The 15,457-nt window shown below is 45.0% G+C and overlaps 1 protein-coding gene across 5 annotated transcripts in view; it reads right to left on the bottom strand.

Annotated features, from left to right (window-relative positions):
* Positions 1-621: 621 nt before the first annotated feature.
* WDFY3 (WD repeat and FYVE domain containing 3) overlaps positions 622-15,457 on the bottom strand; it is a 276,729-nt gene continuing 261,893 nt past the window's right edge. For all 5 annotated transcript variants that reach the window (XM_044224616.1, XM_044224612.1, XM_044224613.1 and 2 more), the window contains 6 exons: positions 12,402-12,584; positions 11,209-11,305; positions 8,532-8,855; positions 7,830-7,941; positions 7,232-7,429; positions 622-4,025 (listed from right to left, as the gene is read on the bottom strand). In XM_044224616.1, coding sequence (XP_044080551.1) covers positions 3,902-4,025; positions 7,232-7,429; positions 7,830-7,941; positions 8,532-8,855; positions 11,209-11,305; positions 12,402-12,584 — 1,038 coding nt within the window. In that variant the 3' untranslated portion in view covers positions 622-3,901. The remainder of the gene's footprint in view (positions 4,026-7,231; positions 7,430-7,829; positions 7,942-8,531; positions 8,856-11,208; positions 11,306-12,401; positions 12,585-15,457) is intronic.

Genomic DNA, 15,457 nt, shown 5'->3' with positions numbered 1-15,457 from the left:
TTGCTAAAGCAGCTTAAGTAATTTAAAAAGTGTTTTCTATACTCCGAAGGCTGTTTTAAGACGAAGTAAGCGCTAGTCACAGTAAGAATGGACTTGTGAGTTCTTAACTCTCAGCCTGAAGACCGAAATGGAAAGACTAGCTTATGATAGTAGGTGTGGTGCTTCCAGAAAAAGGGCAGGATACCAAAATATTCCCGATGTGACTCTGGCAGGGGTAGGGGATAGATGGTTTACTGTTGCTTACTTTTCACAAGGTGATGGATAGAGAATGAGGCTCAGCGAGAAAAAGCCAAACCACGTGAAGCAGGCTTTGTCCGTGGGTCCTTTGCATCTGCAGACGTGTCTCCTGAAGTCAGCTGTCTCTCCCTGTAGCCGTCCACACACACACTCCTCAGCCCCAGGAAGCCTGCACAACTGGGAAGCTCAATGCAGGAAGCATCTACAGGTGGACCAAACTAGAGCTTGCACCAGACCCTACAAGCCACCATTTCTGTGAGCAGGAGCTTCTGAAAGAGATATTCACAACTCGGAAAGGACTACACAAAGGTTAGGGAAATAGTTGCCTTCTGTTTTGTTTTTTCTCCTTCCTTGAATAAACTAGCTTAAAAACAACTTTTTTTCTTTGGGTGGTAAATAGTTGGTATTTATTGGAAATGGAAAAAAAAAGTACCTGGACTATTGCATTTAATCATGTATTGTAATTGTGTTACTCTACCTTTTTGCATCAGAGACAGATATACAATGAACATTCAGTTATCACAGATTGCACACTAGATAGTAATTCTTCAGGCCTTTTACAAACCACCAAAGAACAGATATTGTATTCCGCAGTATAGTACAAACGTCCACAATCAATCCAGTCTTAGCCAGTTATCTTCAAATTTACTTCTGTTGCTGTACAAATAATCGGCCGTTACTAGGGCTTACAAGTTAATAACAGGACAAAAAAATATACATTGCACTGACACAAAAAGTCAGCTGTGTTAATAGTCATGCAACAAGTAACCAAACTTGCTGAAATTAAAAATACTTTCTAAAAACAGTTTTAACGGCATAAATATTTTATACACAGTTCATTTACCAAAACAAAATGTATTTAAATGATACAAAGCAAAAAATAAGTTTCTACCAACTTTATACATAAGAAAGTGCAAAATAACTTATCTAGAGTGTTTTGCTATTATCCAGACGGATGGCTGCTATGGGCAGCTATTTTCCTCTTCCGAAGCAGGACGTTACGGTTGCACGCTACACGCACACGTTAGAATGGAGGGGGTGGGGGCAGACAAATGAACTACACAGATCAGGCAGGAGCCTTGTGAGGTACTCTCCGAGAAGGGACACAGACCACGAGAAGGTGGGTGTACATGCTGAGAACAGGTGTTGGTAAACCAATGTACACGAAACACAGAAAGACAGCAGTAGAAACAATGAGTTTATGTACGTGAGTGTACTTGCATGTGTGAGTGATTTGTGATTTCTGCATCAGAAAGCAAAAAGAAAAGAAACCCCACTGAATGGAACAGTTGCCCACAGCACCAGCTGCCAGAGGAAATACTATCATGAGGGTTTTGGTTTCCACCTTCTATATATGGAAGTTGTGTCGGAAAGTTTAAAAGTGTTCATCCCATAGAACTTCATATTACATAGAGGAATAACCTTTAAGTAACTACATTACACACATTCATATATTCAAGTCTTTAAAGAACACCTCTGCCATTGGGTTTGGGGTAAACATGGTTCATAGACACAAGGAGGACGCTTCTTTTAAAAAGTGTAGAATAACACTGCTACAACTCATCTATAGGGTCGGACAGGGGCAAAGCCCACGACTATGTGATAGCACAATTCCTGCCACTGTTGAACATCCAGCATTATTTACTAGAATTTGAAGATGGTGGGTCGTGGGTGGGGGAGGATCAGGGGAAGAGTTAAGACACAGGAAGGAAAACAGAACACAACTTTTCTTCAAGTTAAAGTATTAATGCCAATAATCCTTTTATTAACAAGTGTATTTGAAGTTTTAGAAATGGAAGTGTATTAATCAATTTTGATATGTAATCATAAATAGATGGTAGGCTCAAACCTAGGTAAATAAAGGGTTAAATTTAGTAAGCATAAGGCACTAAAGCAGCCTTTATATTTTCTCTTGGAGACCTAGTTATCAGGAAGAACAAATTTGTTCTTAAGCTGGTTTCAGCCCATTAGGTACAAGATTACTATTGTACCAATGCCTATTTTTGAATGCATGTGCATATATGTGCATTTTAGTGCATAAGTGTGCCTGTCACCAGGGCCTAAAGATGGAAAGTTGGGAAAGCCGAAGCCACTGTCCCTTGTATGACACCTCCAGGAGGGTGTGAAGGCCTGTCCTTCCTTGCTTGGGCCATAAATAAGTGTACATTTTTTCAAATCACAGGGCTTTTAGAATTGTTCATAATATCACTAAATATCTGAAAATGTTAAAATCTAGATTAACTGTTTCATTTGTTTTTTATATATATGTGTATATATATATATATTTATATATATGTACATAACACACATTTAAAAAAATCCCACCACCAAAGCCTTTTTTCCTGTAAACTAAACTTCTCTCTTAAGCCCCAACCAGCTTTAGTCTCCCTGGATTTGTGTGTTCTGTATCCAACTAGTAGAACAAATTAAATAACTAAATATTAAAATACTGTAATTATATTCATAGCAAAAACAAAAAAATAGACATTGATACAGTATAAATCTCACTGTTTTCAGGTAGATGGCATTAAATGGTAAAGATTAATTATAAGCAGTTCTGACATGATCCAGTTTTACAACAAGGTTTATATGTTAATTCTGTACACTTTTTTCATTTTTTACCCTTTTTTGAAAATAAGCTATAGTAGAACATTAGTGTCACCGAAGACACATCCTTATTACGTTCTATGCAAGAGAAGCTAATGTGGGTTACATGCAAATCTATCTCCATTAGTTGAGGCAGGGCGGTCTCCTGCATCACCGATCACCTGACCGCCACCGTGCAACGCTCAGAAGGGGACGCTATGGCCACGTGGCAGTCCACAGAGGAGTTTACGGGGGGCCTTAGGACACTGGAACAACACTGAGGTGGCGAGAAGCCAGGAGCAAGATGCCCAGACATTTCCAGGGTATCTTACGGCAGGACTCTTAGTCTCCCACACGGTTTCCTAAAGAAGGTCCGCATCGTTTTGGTTACTAGCCTAGTTTAAGTGGAGATACTGTGGGCAACTTGAAAGAAAGGACATCGGGCACACAGGCTGGGCTGGAAAGGGGGGAGAAAAGACCACAGATAATGTCTTTGAGGCTTTAAAAAACATATTTATAATTAATTTGTGAGAGATGTCAGACAAACCATAAGTAGCTCACTGAGTTAGTGGTTTAGTTTGAAGTCTCATGTTACAGACAGTTAAGTCCTTATTTAGAAAAAAAAAAAAAGGCCTTTATACCTATTTACAATATACACAGTTACTTGCAAAGAAGTCAGATTTACAACCATTTTCTAAAAGCCTTTTTTTGTTGGTGGTGGTTTTTCCAAATAAGGATGAGTAGATCTATAAAAATGAGACGCAAGAAAAGACAGTTAGTAAGTGAGGATTTTCTCTTGGAGACAGCGACTGGTAACAGGGAGAATCGGACACTGGGAAAGTCGCTCCTAGGAACCACCTCCTGTTGTTCTTGTGCTGTTCCCCCGAACAGTGTCCGCCCCGCTGCTGCACTCTACACCCGTTTATTCACTGATTCCTTTGAATTCGACACTTCAAACACGTGGTATGAAGAGAGGCGTAAACGGAGACTGCTTCGATGCCCTCCGAGCTGTGAGCCGTAACCGGGGAATCAGGAAGGGGGTCTACAGACCGTGATCAGCAACCAGCTTGTGGAATCTTCAACAATTCCGAGGCCCGTCCTCCGAACCCCTCTCATGCTGTAGGTTATAGTAACAGTTCTGACACACGCGCACCGGCGATGAGATTTTCAAGCGTTTGATCTCCGACTGAAACCGACTGCACCTAAAAGAAAAGCACAATCAAGTAGTTACAGGTCCTCGCCACACAAGTTTGGTCACTGGGCCGAGAAACACAAACTTAGAAGTTGAACAGAAAGCTGGCACCGTAATGCCCAAGACACAGAAGTACAATGCCAGAAGAATACCGAAGACATACAGGTTTGTGGTGTGTGGCTCACCCGGGACCAGAAAAAACACCATATTATTTGTATGAGGAAAAGTAGTATTAAACAAAGGCAAGCTCTCTATGTGACTGAAGTGAATTTTTTTTTTTTTTTAAGGCAAGATTTCCCTACAGGATGAAGCCAAAAGATCTGAACAGCTGTGAGCCCATTCTTCCCATGCGGGATAGGCTCTCAGGCCCTGTAAACATGGGAAGCAATGTCAATGTCTTTACTCAGAGCTTAACTTTTTTCTCTTGGCAGAAGATTTACTACTTGTTTTGAAAGACTCTTTGGTCACTATCAAGTTCCCCTGGGCTTTTAAACACTGTTTGATCTACCCTTTAGTGATTTCTTGAACAGTAGTTTGGGTTTTCTGTCTGGTCCAAATGTTCTTATTTTCTGTTTATCTTGACAGAATTCCTTGAAGTAGACCCTACTTAAGAGGTGTTCAAATTCTTTAAAAAATATTCCTCTTCCTGGAATAAAGCAGGGTGTGACCTTGGATGCGGCATTTAACCACTCTAAGCTTGCCTTTTCATGAGACTGAAATAGAAAATTACTTTCCTCCAGTGATCTACCAGGAAAGATGTCTAGAGGAAAAACAAGTGTCACCAGTTAAGGGGTTTAAAGGACTGTTCTTGGACCTGGGACTTTGATGACAGCCCCAGAAGTTCTGACAAACTGTTGGGAAACCTAGGTGGCTCAGTTGGTTAAATGTCCAACTCCTGATTTCGGCTCAGGTCACAAGACCAAGCCCCACACTGGGCTCTGCGTTGGGCGTGGAGCCAGCTTAAGATTCTCTCTCTCCCCTTCTCCCTCCCCACTGCTCACACTCTTTCTCTCTCTCTCAAAAAAAAAAAAAAAGAAGTGCTGACAAACTCTCCCAACAACTGAGGGACACAAAGAACGTGGGCAGGGCTCTGCTCTGCCTTCTGTGTCTGCTCTATCAAAATCAATCACTGGGGTTTGTTTCTCAAATACAGCCTCCACTGGACATCTGATAGCAATGCATAATTTAAAGAATTATCTGCCCTTAAGTAGTATTTGGAAAGTTAAAACATGACAAGGAATAATGTGTGCCAGTGTACATACGGGGGTGTTACTATCAAAAATTACTAGATTATTAGGTTTTGTAGAATGGGCCTCTCAAAGCACAGAACTCTGAGACAGAATCCTCTGCCAACCTCATAGAAAGTCCCATAAGGAAAGGTTGACACCAACATTCTGTTTACCTCATCTTGAATCGGACTTCCCAGGAAAAAGGTTTAAGACATTAATCTGGAGGGTAAAAAAAAGACACTACAATAACATCTTTTACTGAACACCTATATTGCCAGACTTTACACTTGGTGTTTTATAATTCACACACATGGTTTCACTGTTCTCTCAGCACCTCTATGAGGAGAGGTATAATTATGCACATTTTATGGATAAGAAAACAGGCCTAGAGAGGGTCAGTAACGTGCCTGAGATGACACAATGGACAGGAACCCAGGGAGCATCTGGTCAGTATATACCAAGGACCACACCATTTCCAATATGCTGGTGCCCATGAGACCTCAGTAACCAGCTCAGAAACAATCACATAGCTCATGATTCTGTGAAAGTATTTCTAGAGTTAAGCAGTGTCAGCATTAGAGAGTGCTGCCTGTGGGGTCCTTTCCGTGGTCTGCCACGGAACAAGAGGACTGTACACACACGTGTGGGACCGCAGTTTGGAAAGACAGCATCCAGATTAACAGTGGGGGACAACCGACTCCCCACACAAGGGAATTAAAACAGATCCTCACTACAAAACATACCTCCAGATACACTCCAAGTGTATTTGACCCAAAGACCTAAGTGTGAAAAACAAAACCCTGAACCTCATAAAAGAAAATATACAAAAGCTGTCTTTATGGTCACAGGGAAGGATTTCTTAAGCCACAAAAAGCAAAAATCATAAGAAGTAAGAGATGTGACTACATCAAAATTAAAGACCTATGTGCCAGAAAAAAACATATATAAAGTGAAAATGCAAGCCACAGACCAGCAGAAGGTATCTGCAAGCTGTAGAAAAGACAAAGAATTAGAACCCAGAGTAAATAAAGAACTCCTCAAGTACAGAGGGGAAAAAAAGACAGCAAACCTAAAAGGAAAACAGGCCATGTTACCCAAGAGCAAACTCAAACAGCCAACAAGCCAATGCTCAGCTGTTCCACATCAGCTGCGCTGCGAGTGACAACAGCAAGTGACGTGGCTCCCGGCCCAGCCTGAGTGAGCGCGGGTGGCAGGCAGTTCCCGGGCCGCAGAGCTGGGAGACCCTGCCCAGCCAGCCCGGGATGGTGACAAGCAGCACCGGTTCCTGAGACCCATCTGACAGCATCTACAGCAGCTCAGTTTGTGATCTGTCAGCTCTAGTCAGGGCTCCCTCCTCTAGGACTCTCCAGCTCACGTCTCGGGAGGGTGTTCATTAGGGTGTGTCCTATAGCCCCGGTCAGAGCACTGGGAATGTGTACCAGTCCCCTAGGAGTCCACCAAAAGGGAAGTGGATGAATTCTGACACATTCACACAAAAGACAGATGAAAACAGCTACGTGGAGTTTTACTCAACAGTGTTGAGTTTAAAAAAAAAAAAAAAAAAAAAAAAGGAAGTTACAGGAGGTACAGACAGCATGCTGTATTTGTGTAAAATGGAAACCCCACAGAACAATACTGTACCACTGTTTATGGAGACAACACAGACTCAGAGTAGAAGACTTGGAGGGGAGGGGTGAGGACACACAACCACAATATTTTATAAGCAAACACGGTGGGACAGCAGCACCTCCCCATTCTGAGTCACGCAAGACCAGGTGTCTGGGTTGATTCTTTCCATATTTTTCAATAGGACAGAAGTAGTTCACAGTTGTGATAAAAGAACAAGAGGAAAGTGAAGGCTGGTTTAGAGCATCATGGTACTGTGTGCTGGGGACACCGGAGCACAGTTGGAGCTCCGTGCAGGGGTGTAATCCACATCTCAGGGGCCGGGCTCATAGAAATTCAAAATACTGGCATCTCATCTTACTTCTGGCAGAAGAGCTGGCCGCAGTTCCTGCAATGGTGCCGTCTCTCTGTCAGAGAAAACCGCACGGAGCAGCCGGAACAGCTGTCTCCTCCTTCATCCTTCACCCAGTGGTCAGCAGCAGAGCGGCCGGGCTGGTCACTCACAGACCAGCTGAACACTCGGCCTCGACTGTCACCAACGAGGATCCTGCTGTGATCCCTGCAGGAGACACAACACAACCCATGGAGTCACCTTGGGGAAGGCCGCCACAAAGCCACACAGCTGAAGAGCACCCCGTCACTCAGGAGATTCTGCAGGTTTCCGTGGACGCGTGTGCTGGGGTGGGGGCTGTGTGTGTGAGGAGACAAAAATAGAACGGAGCCTGAATTTACACTCCTGTCTCAGCTCTCTGGATCAAATCTCGCTGTAACCTCGAAGAACAGAGATTTTAAACTCCATGCACTGCCTTCTTCCGCTGACTGGCCTGTTCAAGCAATGCCTGATACCGCAAACGAAATGTTTCCCCAAAGATGGGTTTGGATGTGTGGACCGGGGCTAAGCAAGTGACTCCTTGGGGCGGGGAGGGGGAAGGGTACAGCTGGCAAGGTCGGGCACTTACTTGGAGACACCCAGGGCGGTGATCTCTGCGGGGTGAGCATTGTCCTTCCGATCAAAGGCTGTGTGCATAGTTAGCTTGCTCCTGAACACCAGCTGCCGTTCCCACCGGTACCCTGGAGAGCAAAAGGGCAAGACAGGACACCCTGAAGTGGGAGAAGCCGGCATTCGGTAGGTGTGCCCTCATACAGTGGCCTCGCAAGCTAGGGGGTTGCAACATCCAGTTAGAGCAGCTTTCCCTGTCCCAGCAGCCCGTGCCTTGATGGCAGGTGAAGCAGTCCAGCTTAACACCAGCCGTGGGCCGGGTCAGAACGCCCCATTCGAAAAGACTGGGGAAATGTCCAACCCAAGAAGACAGAATCTCTCCCACTGAGAACCATGCCTCTAACTCTCTAAAAGGCAAAGCTACCCATTCAGACAGTTTATTTACTTATCTGTAATTAGTACCTTGCCCATTTTCAAAAGAGTTCATGGTTTGTGAAGGAAGGAAGTTTTTTGTGGGAGGAGTTTTAGAAATGCCCAATGTATAGCAGACACCACTGTGGGGTAAGAAACTGAAGAGGCCTTCTCTGTGGGTGGCTGACGTAGGTCACAGGGATGGAGTGCAGGGGGCATGGGGTGCTGGGAGAATGAGAGCCCACAGCCTCACTCCACCAGCCCTCATGTCACCCACAAGGAGCAACAAAATGACCGGACTTCAAGTTACCGGGCTTCAGTCTGCTGTAATTCCGCACTTCCATGGGGTTGGAGTGAGGGTGGTTAAGGGGACCCTGCAGATGGGCTCTGGTCTGGCCCTCCGAATAGTTCACAAATATGAAGCCATCCTTCTCATCCAGGCTGAGCTGGTCGGACCAGCGCCTAGAGTCATCGGAGCCGCTGTCTGTGCACCAGACGGCCGTTGCTCGGCAGGAAGCCGCCCGGGGCCTGTGGCTGCTGCTGCTGGGCTGACTGGGCACGTCCTTGGGGTCCTGGCTGGTGCTCTGCTCATCTGCTTCCGAATCGCTGCTGTCCTCATCCTGGGCTTCCTGCCCTGGGTAATGCACGGGGAGAAAGAGGAAACACACACACACACATTATGGTTAGACCCAGCTTTGTCCTACTGCTGCTTTTCTTCTCTAAGTTAAGACAATACACACAGCATTTTAAAATAAGTAGAACAATATTAAAAAACAAAAAACAAAAAACCCCGCAGAATTTTCCGCTAGATTACATATAGCAAAAAGGAAAAACAAAACAAAACTACCACCACCCCCCACAAAAGGAATTTCTGAGTTTAAAGAATGCTTTGGCCAAAATTCTTAGGTTGACATTCCTGCTTTACCATCTGGCCCAAACCTGCCTTTGCAAACTTCTCAACGCCTGCCGCATGCTCCCTACCACAGTTCAGCCGGCTGGCGCCGACTTTGTTCTCCACGGAGTCCTGCTCCCCCTCACGGGGAAGGCTGCCCGTGTGGCTGGCCCTACTAGACCCCTCTTACCAATCTTGTGTTCCCATGTTACCCGTTTCTCAAGGCACAGCTCCAGCACTGTTTTCTCTAGAATCTTACCTGGTGCCTTGCAGTTGAAAGAAATTCCCACTCTTCTGGACTCCTCAAACAGTTGCACGCCTCTCGTGTCGGAGTTCTCCCACCCAAACTATTACTTTTGGACAATCTTTCTACAAGACAGTGGTCAGCTTGAGAGAAGGGGCCCCAAGCACAGTGCCTTCCATGTGGCAGTCAGTATAAATGACAATGTAGATGAATCAATTATTGATGAAAGCTTTAGTCTATTGATGTGGGGTTTCCCCTTCTTCCCATTGTTATTACGCATTTCCTCAACCCAACTCCCTACTCTCTTGCAATAGAGTCTGCTGGAAAGAAAATTTGTAAGAAATAAATATATAGAATTAGAAAAAAAGAAAAGTAGGAACAAGTGTACAGGCACTAGCTCACTCTAAGTATATTTTTAGCAAGAGAAAGTACTTAGTTTGCCTTCCTTGTACTAACACTAGTAGTCTAGTTAGCTGATATTTTTTTTTCATCTCAGTGGCTTATGACCATGAAATTTAAGGTCTTCATTGATGAGCAGTCTTAGAAATGGCTTTCATTTCCGCTGAACCACTGGCTTGCCTTCCTTTTCACCCAGGTAACTGCCTTCGAGCCCTGCCAGTCCTATGCTGTCCAAAGCCAACCCTTCTCTGTGGGCCACTCTCCCCTCTGCCACTTCTATCAAACTCTGTCCGTGATATGAATGTGTAAGAAGAAAAAAGACATACCAGTATCTCCTTCCTAAATGTGACCTCTCTACCTTATTCATCCCATCATCTGCCGTTACTCACTTAAACCTTTGTTCAAGGAATGGGCAGACTTCTCCTAGGACTGCTTAATCCACTGTCTGATACCCAACAGGTAACCCCCAAATACTAATGGAACTGAATTGGATTTTTATGTCCCCAAACACCCAGATGACCTTTTTAGTGGAGCTGCAATGGACTATGCAGAAACTTACATGCACTAAGGTACTATAAGCATTAAAACGCCCTGCCCATTGGATCATTTCTGTTTTCTGGCAATTAAAGTAGAAACTATTTTCGGCTTACAAAGAGAAGTGATTTATGCCTTTCTGATAATAAGTCTTTTCCCTCATATCATCAAACTCAAGTGGAATTCTCAGTGTACAAAAGTTAATCACACAGAAACAATCTGAAGGTCAAAGTTAAAACCCTGTTCCTCTCGGTTTAGAACCAATCGGGGGTAACGTTTTTGGAGATGAGCAACCCAGAGCAGATCTCAGCCTGGGTTTATGGCACGGCTTCTAGTCACTCTGTATAGCAATCATCCATCTCTGTATTCTTTGGAAAATCTTTAAGGGTTGCACAAAAAACAGGTAATAAGAAGAGTACAGAGCACTAAGCTTCAGCCTGAATAAAAGCCCTTTTTCAAAGGCAGGACTAGGGTGGGGATTCTGGTCTGCCTCCGTGAATGCCTTACAAACATGATGCCAGCCTGTCACAAAGATTGAACCTGAAGTGACAAGCACAACAGATGTGGGACTGGGGCCGTCCAACCTGTCCACCCCTGCGCCCTCCAGGTGTGCTCGGTATTTTCTGAAGTGAAAGCCTGAGCCTCTGGTACCCTGGGAAGCCAGCGGCTGTATCAGCCCTACTAGGATAAGGAAGCCAGGCACCGATACTAACACACCACGTACTGCCTGGTGAGCTGGCCAAGTCGCGGGGTGCCCACCCCACGACCTCCTGTGCTGGGGGGGCAGTTGTACCTCTGATAGCCACACTTGGCCTTAGGCCACGGTTTATGCTATTTGATGTGAGTTTATCCACAGTGACTTTACACAAACAAACAAGAAATATGGAAACTATAGCATAATTAGAAAGTATCCAATACCTATTTGTGTTTCTGGACAGTCTTCCTGCATTTCTAGGACTTCAACAGGTTCAGGAGCTGGTGTCTCAGGAACTTGCAAAAATTCCATTCTCCAAAACTGAATTTAAGCAAGTATGAAAATAAAAAAATTAAGCAGCTTAAAGAAACAATTTACATGTGACTGGATGAAGATGATCTCTTGGGGTTAAACAGGTTTCTCTTATGTCTATGTCTTATGTCTAATTAAATTTCCCTCTTGAAAACTGTGGGAGAGAACTATGCTCCCGAACTGGGTTCCTTGAGATGTTGATGGGTATTTCATGGTGGAGGCAAAAGGATTGTGGTCAAGTGAGTTGGAACAACATGGTTCAACTTACTGGTTGAACACTTACTTCAACCCAAGAGCCTTGCACACATGAAGGCATACAGTAAGCAGGATCCCCAAACGCATTTGAGTGTGGAGCTTTCCCCTAAATGCCTCATGAACGGAGTTCTCTGAAACACGGCTCTGGAGACAGCAGACATCGAGGTGTGCCTATTTTCTGAGGTACAGGGTGTGTGGGGTGGGGGCTGAGAGCCTCATCTTTGCTCAGTCAGTGTGACGACAGGGCACCAATCAGCTGCTCTCTGCTTTTACAAAGAGCACAGCTCAAGAAAATAGACACGAAGGAAAATCTCCCGAGAGACCCAAGTATTTGGAGAGACTGAAGGTAAATAATCCGTGGGTTCTATTGCCTGCAGATGCCCAACACAAAGAAAACTACGCAGGGGATAAACTAGGATTCAGGTGAAGTCAGGGACAGGGACTGGACAACGTGGTCCCTGGAAAGGATTTCCCAACTCTGATTCTCTATAGACAAGAGACACTCCCTGTTTTCCCCAAGAAGCCATTTGAGAGGCCGAAAAGCCAATACTTCTGCAATTTCCATTTTTAGCAATCTATGGTGACATGGAAGTCATGTTTAAGTGACCTTGGGTGAAGCTGTCCAGTGGTGAGTGGCACTAACAGACTGACTCAGCAGTAAAGAAAGGGGCCGAGTCACCCATGTTCCCCTTGTCGGAGAACACCAGTGCCTGTGGCTCATTTGAATCTGAGCAAGAGTTTGCTCACTACCACCACCACCTGCTCAGGTATCTTTCACTGTGGACAGCTCCATGGGTCTCAGGTAATCAGGGCGGCGAGCGCCTAGCACATTTCCTTATAGAGAACTTACCCGGACCACGCCATCTGAGTGTCCCGTGACTATGACGTTCTGTGTGTCCCACTCGTTCATCTCCGACACGCAGCAGCAGACAATCTGCTGGCTCCTGCCTGTGAACGTGTTCACGCTCACAATCGGGTTCCCATTGATGCTCCACACATGGATGTATGTGCCAGCACAGGACACGATGTCCCCCTGAGAAAGTAAAACACAGCCTCTTCACTCTCTTTGCTCCCTGCGTAGCACATTCTGGTTTCAGAAGCAAAGTCAACCTTTGTCCTAGCTCTCAAAAAAACCTTTTAAGTTCTTTAATTGGTGGCTCGGAATTTCCGAGGTAGCCTGGAATTCAGTGCTTGCTGACCTAAAAACACACCCAACGAAGAGGCCTCTTAAAGAATTCATGGGGGAGCGGATGCTGTGGCTGGGGTGGTCTCACACGCAGACACAGGCTGGAACCCGTGCCCGCTCTCAGCATATGCCCCAGCACACTGCTGTATCGTGCCTTACTGCTGGGAAAGATGCCTGTGACCTAAGGCGTGAGGCACTACTCTCATGCCTCGCTTTGTAGACAAACCCATTTCTATCTTTCATATAGAGCCCGGAATCCACCTCTGCTGAATTTTACAAAATGAGTCCAATCACCAACAGCATAAGGCAGAAGAGAAATCTCTCAGTCTAGATACAGTTGTATCTCCCTTTTCAATAACGATGAAATGTTGGCAGCATTGTAGCATCCCACTTTATAGTTTGTATTCATAATAAGGGGAGGAGATGAGGAAAAAAAGAAAATTAGAATATAGGTCACTTCTTGGCCAACTGGATAAACCTGCAGACTCCCTAAGCTGTTACCTCAGGTTTTCCTAAGCTCCAAAGATAGAAAGGAACAAGTTCTTCCCTTAAACTCAACCAGGCAGGGCTCTACCCAACCTGGTGAGAATCCTGCCCACTCCTGCTACAGGAATGAAGCCACTTCCAGAGCATCCACTGTGTGTCAGTTCGAGTAGAGGACACTTCTGACATTCCATTTCATCCTGTCAACACCTAGGAGGTTAGCTATTACTAGCCCTGCTTTGGGAGGGAGCAAAGTCAGGCGCATAGACTTTAAGTAATCTGCCTAACATCACTGGATCAAGATTTGAATTCAGCCCTTTCTGGTCCCAAAGCTTATGTACCACACCATGCTGCTTTTCTTATTCCCAAGGCAGCCTGGATGTCACTGATGCTAGGTAATGACTCCAGAAATGCCCTGGGGAATCTCAGTACAGTCCTCGGGCACATGGGGACCTACAGAAATAGGAAGGCAGCCATCCAAAGCAGGGGAAACTAGAAGCTCAACAGAAGCGTCAACTCAAGGAAGAAGGGAAGGGGGAGCCAAGGGTGGCAAGATAAGGAGGCTTGGGGCTTTCCCAAACCGTCCTGTGCTGGTCTTGTTACTGTTCTCTTCTTCCCTCTGTCCTTCTACCACAATGGCAAGAACTAAACCAAAACCCAGACAAAAGTGTTACTTAGCCAAGCACTGCTATGTCTACCTGGGATTCAGCCACCGAACCACCTTGTACAGTGAGTTTGAGCAGCTGTGCTGTAATTAATGGCCTCATGGAGGAGAGGCCGCTGCTCCATTCTGCCCTGTGAGAGGCGCAGCGCTCCAGGGTGCCTCAATGAGAGCACATTAGAGCAAATCCTGCAGCTACAGGCACCAAACATAGGAGGAGCTAAAGGGCAGCCACAAGGTCGCTGATGCCCCAAACGCTGACTGAAATAAGCACACTTGATACTGGCTGCAAAAATAGGACAGAAATAGAAATCTTTTCATGCATTATTAAGAGATACAAAAGCACTGTAAAAGGGAAAAATCAAACACATCTGTGGTGTCTGCTGCAACTACTGCAATCCACTGCAGAATAACTTCATGAATAATGACCAACTATAAACAAAATTCTCAGCATTTAAGTGAAAAATGACTCTAAAACAAAGTGCTCAAAATTGTGCCATGAAGCATTTTGATTCAGAGGAACCTGGCCAGGTCAGAGCTATTCTGCTGTAAAGCTCCTAGGGACATGTGTTTGTAGGACCAACCCAAGATGCTGTTGTAAAAGCATCTCAAACTTTTCAGATATACCAAAAAGTGAATTTGATTTTTACCCCTGCATACTTCCCCTTCTTTGCCTGGTCTGACCACTCTTCTTATTATCAGATACTCTACGTGCCATTCACTACAACTAAATTTCTTTTTCCTTCTTTGACTGACTACAAGGTAGGTATTGACTAAAAGCATACTACTCGGTATCTTCTGGCAGAAATTAATGATGTTACGTTCCTCCAAAGGAAAGCTGTCTGTGTGGGTGATGATATGATGTGGCTATGAGGGGTGACACAAGAGGACCCCAGGACAGAGCTAAGGGTAAGGGAGGGAATGAGTATGCAGAGCGAAAAAGCAGTGAGGCTGGGGAGTTCCGGTCAATCTGCAAGACTGATTTGCATCCGTGGGCATCACCAACATACGGATGTGGTAACCTGCCCTGCAGGCACAGGGACCTTAGTCTTTGTATAACCTACCCCTAGCTTCTCCTGCTTCCCCACACAGCTCAGCAATGACTCTCCTCCCCTCACCCCACCTCAGGTGGGTGTGGTCTCCATGGGGGACTCCCAGGCCTGTGCATTTATTTTATGCTGACTCACTTATTTATATATAAAATATTTATTTTTGAGAAGAGATAATATTCTTCAGTAAGCTTGGGATTAACTTTGCAAAATAGTCCTATAACAATTCTGCTCATCTGGTTACCCAAATGTTACTCTTTTCACCTTACATAGTAAATAAAGAATCTGAATGTATTTCATAAAAATTTCAACACAATTTTAACATTCTTTTTTTTTTTTTAAAAAGATTTTATTTATTTGACAGAGAGAGAGATCACAAATAGGCAGAGAGGCAGGCAGAGAGAGAGGGGGAAGCTGGCTCCCTGCTGAGCAGAAAGCCTGATGTGGGGCTGGATCCCAGGACCCTCAGATCATGACCTGAGCCGAAGGCAGAGGCTTAACCCCCCGAGCCACCCGGGCGTCCCGCA

Source organism: Neovison vison, chromosome 11, assembly GCF_020171115.1.
Source record: "Neovison vison isolate M4711 chromosome 11, ASM_NN_V1, whole genome shotgun sequence".
In the NCBI taxonomy this organism is placed as follows: Eukaryota; Metazoa; Chordata; class Mammalia; order Carnivora; family Mustelidae; genus Neogale; species Neogale vison.
This window is presented reverse-complemented; position numbering and strand designations above follow the sequence as displayed.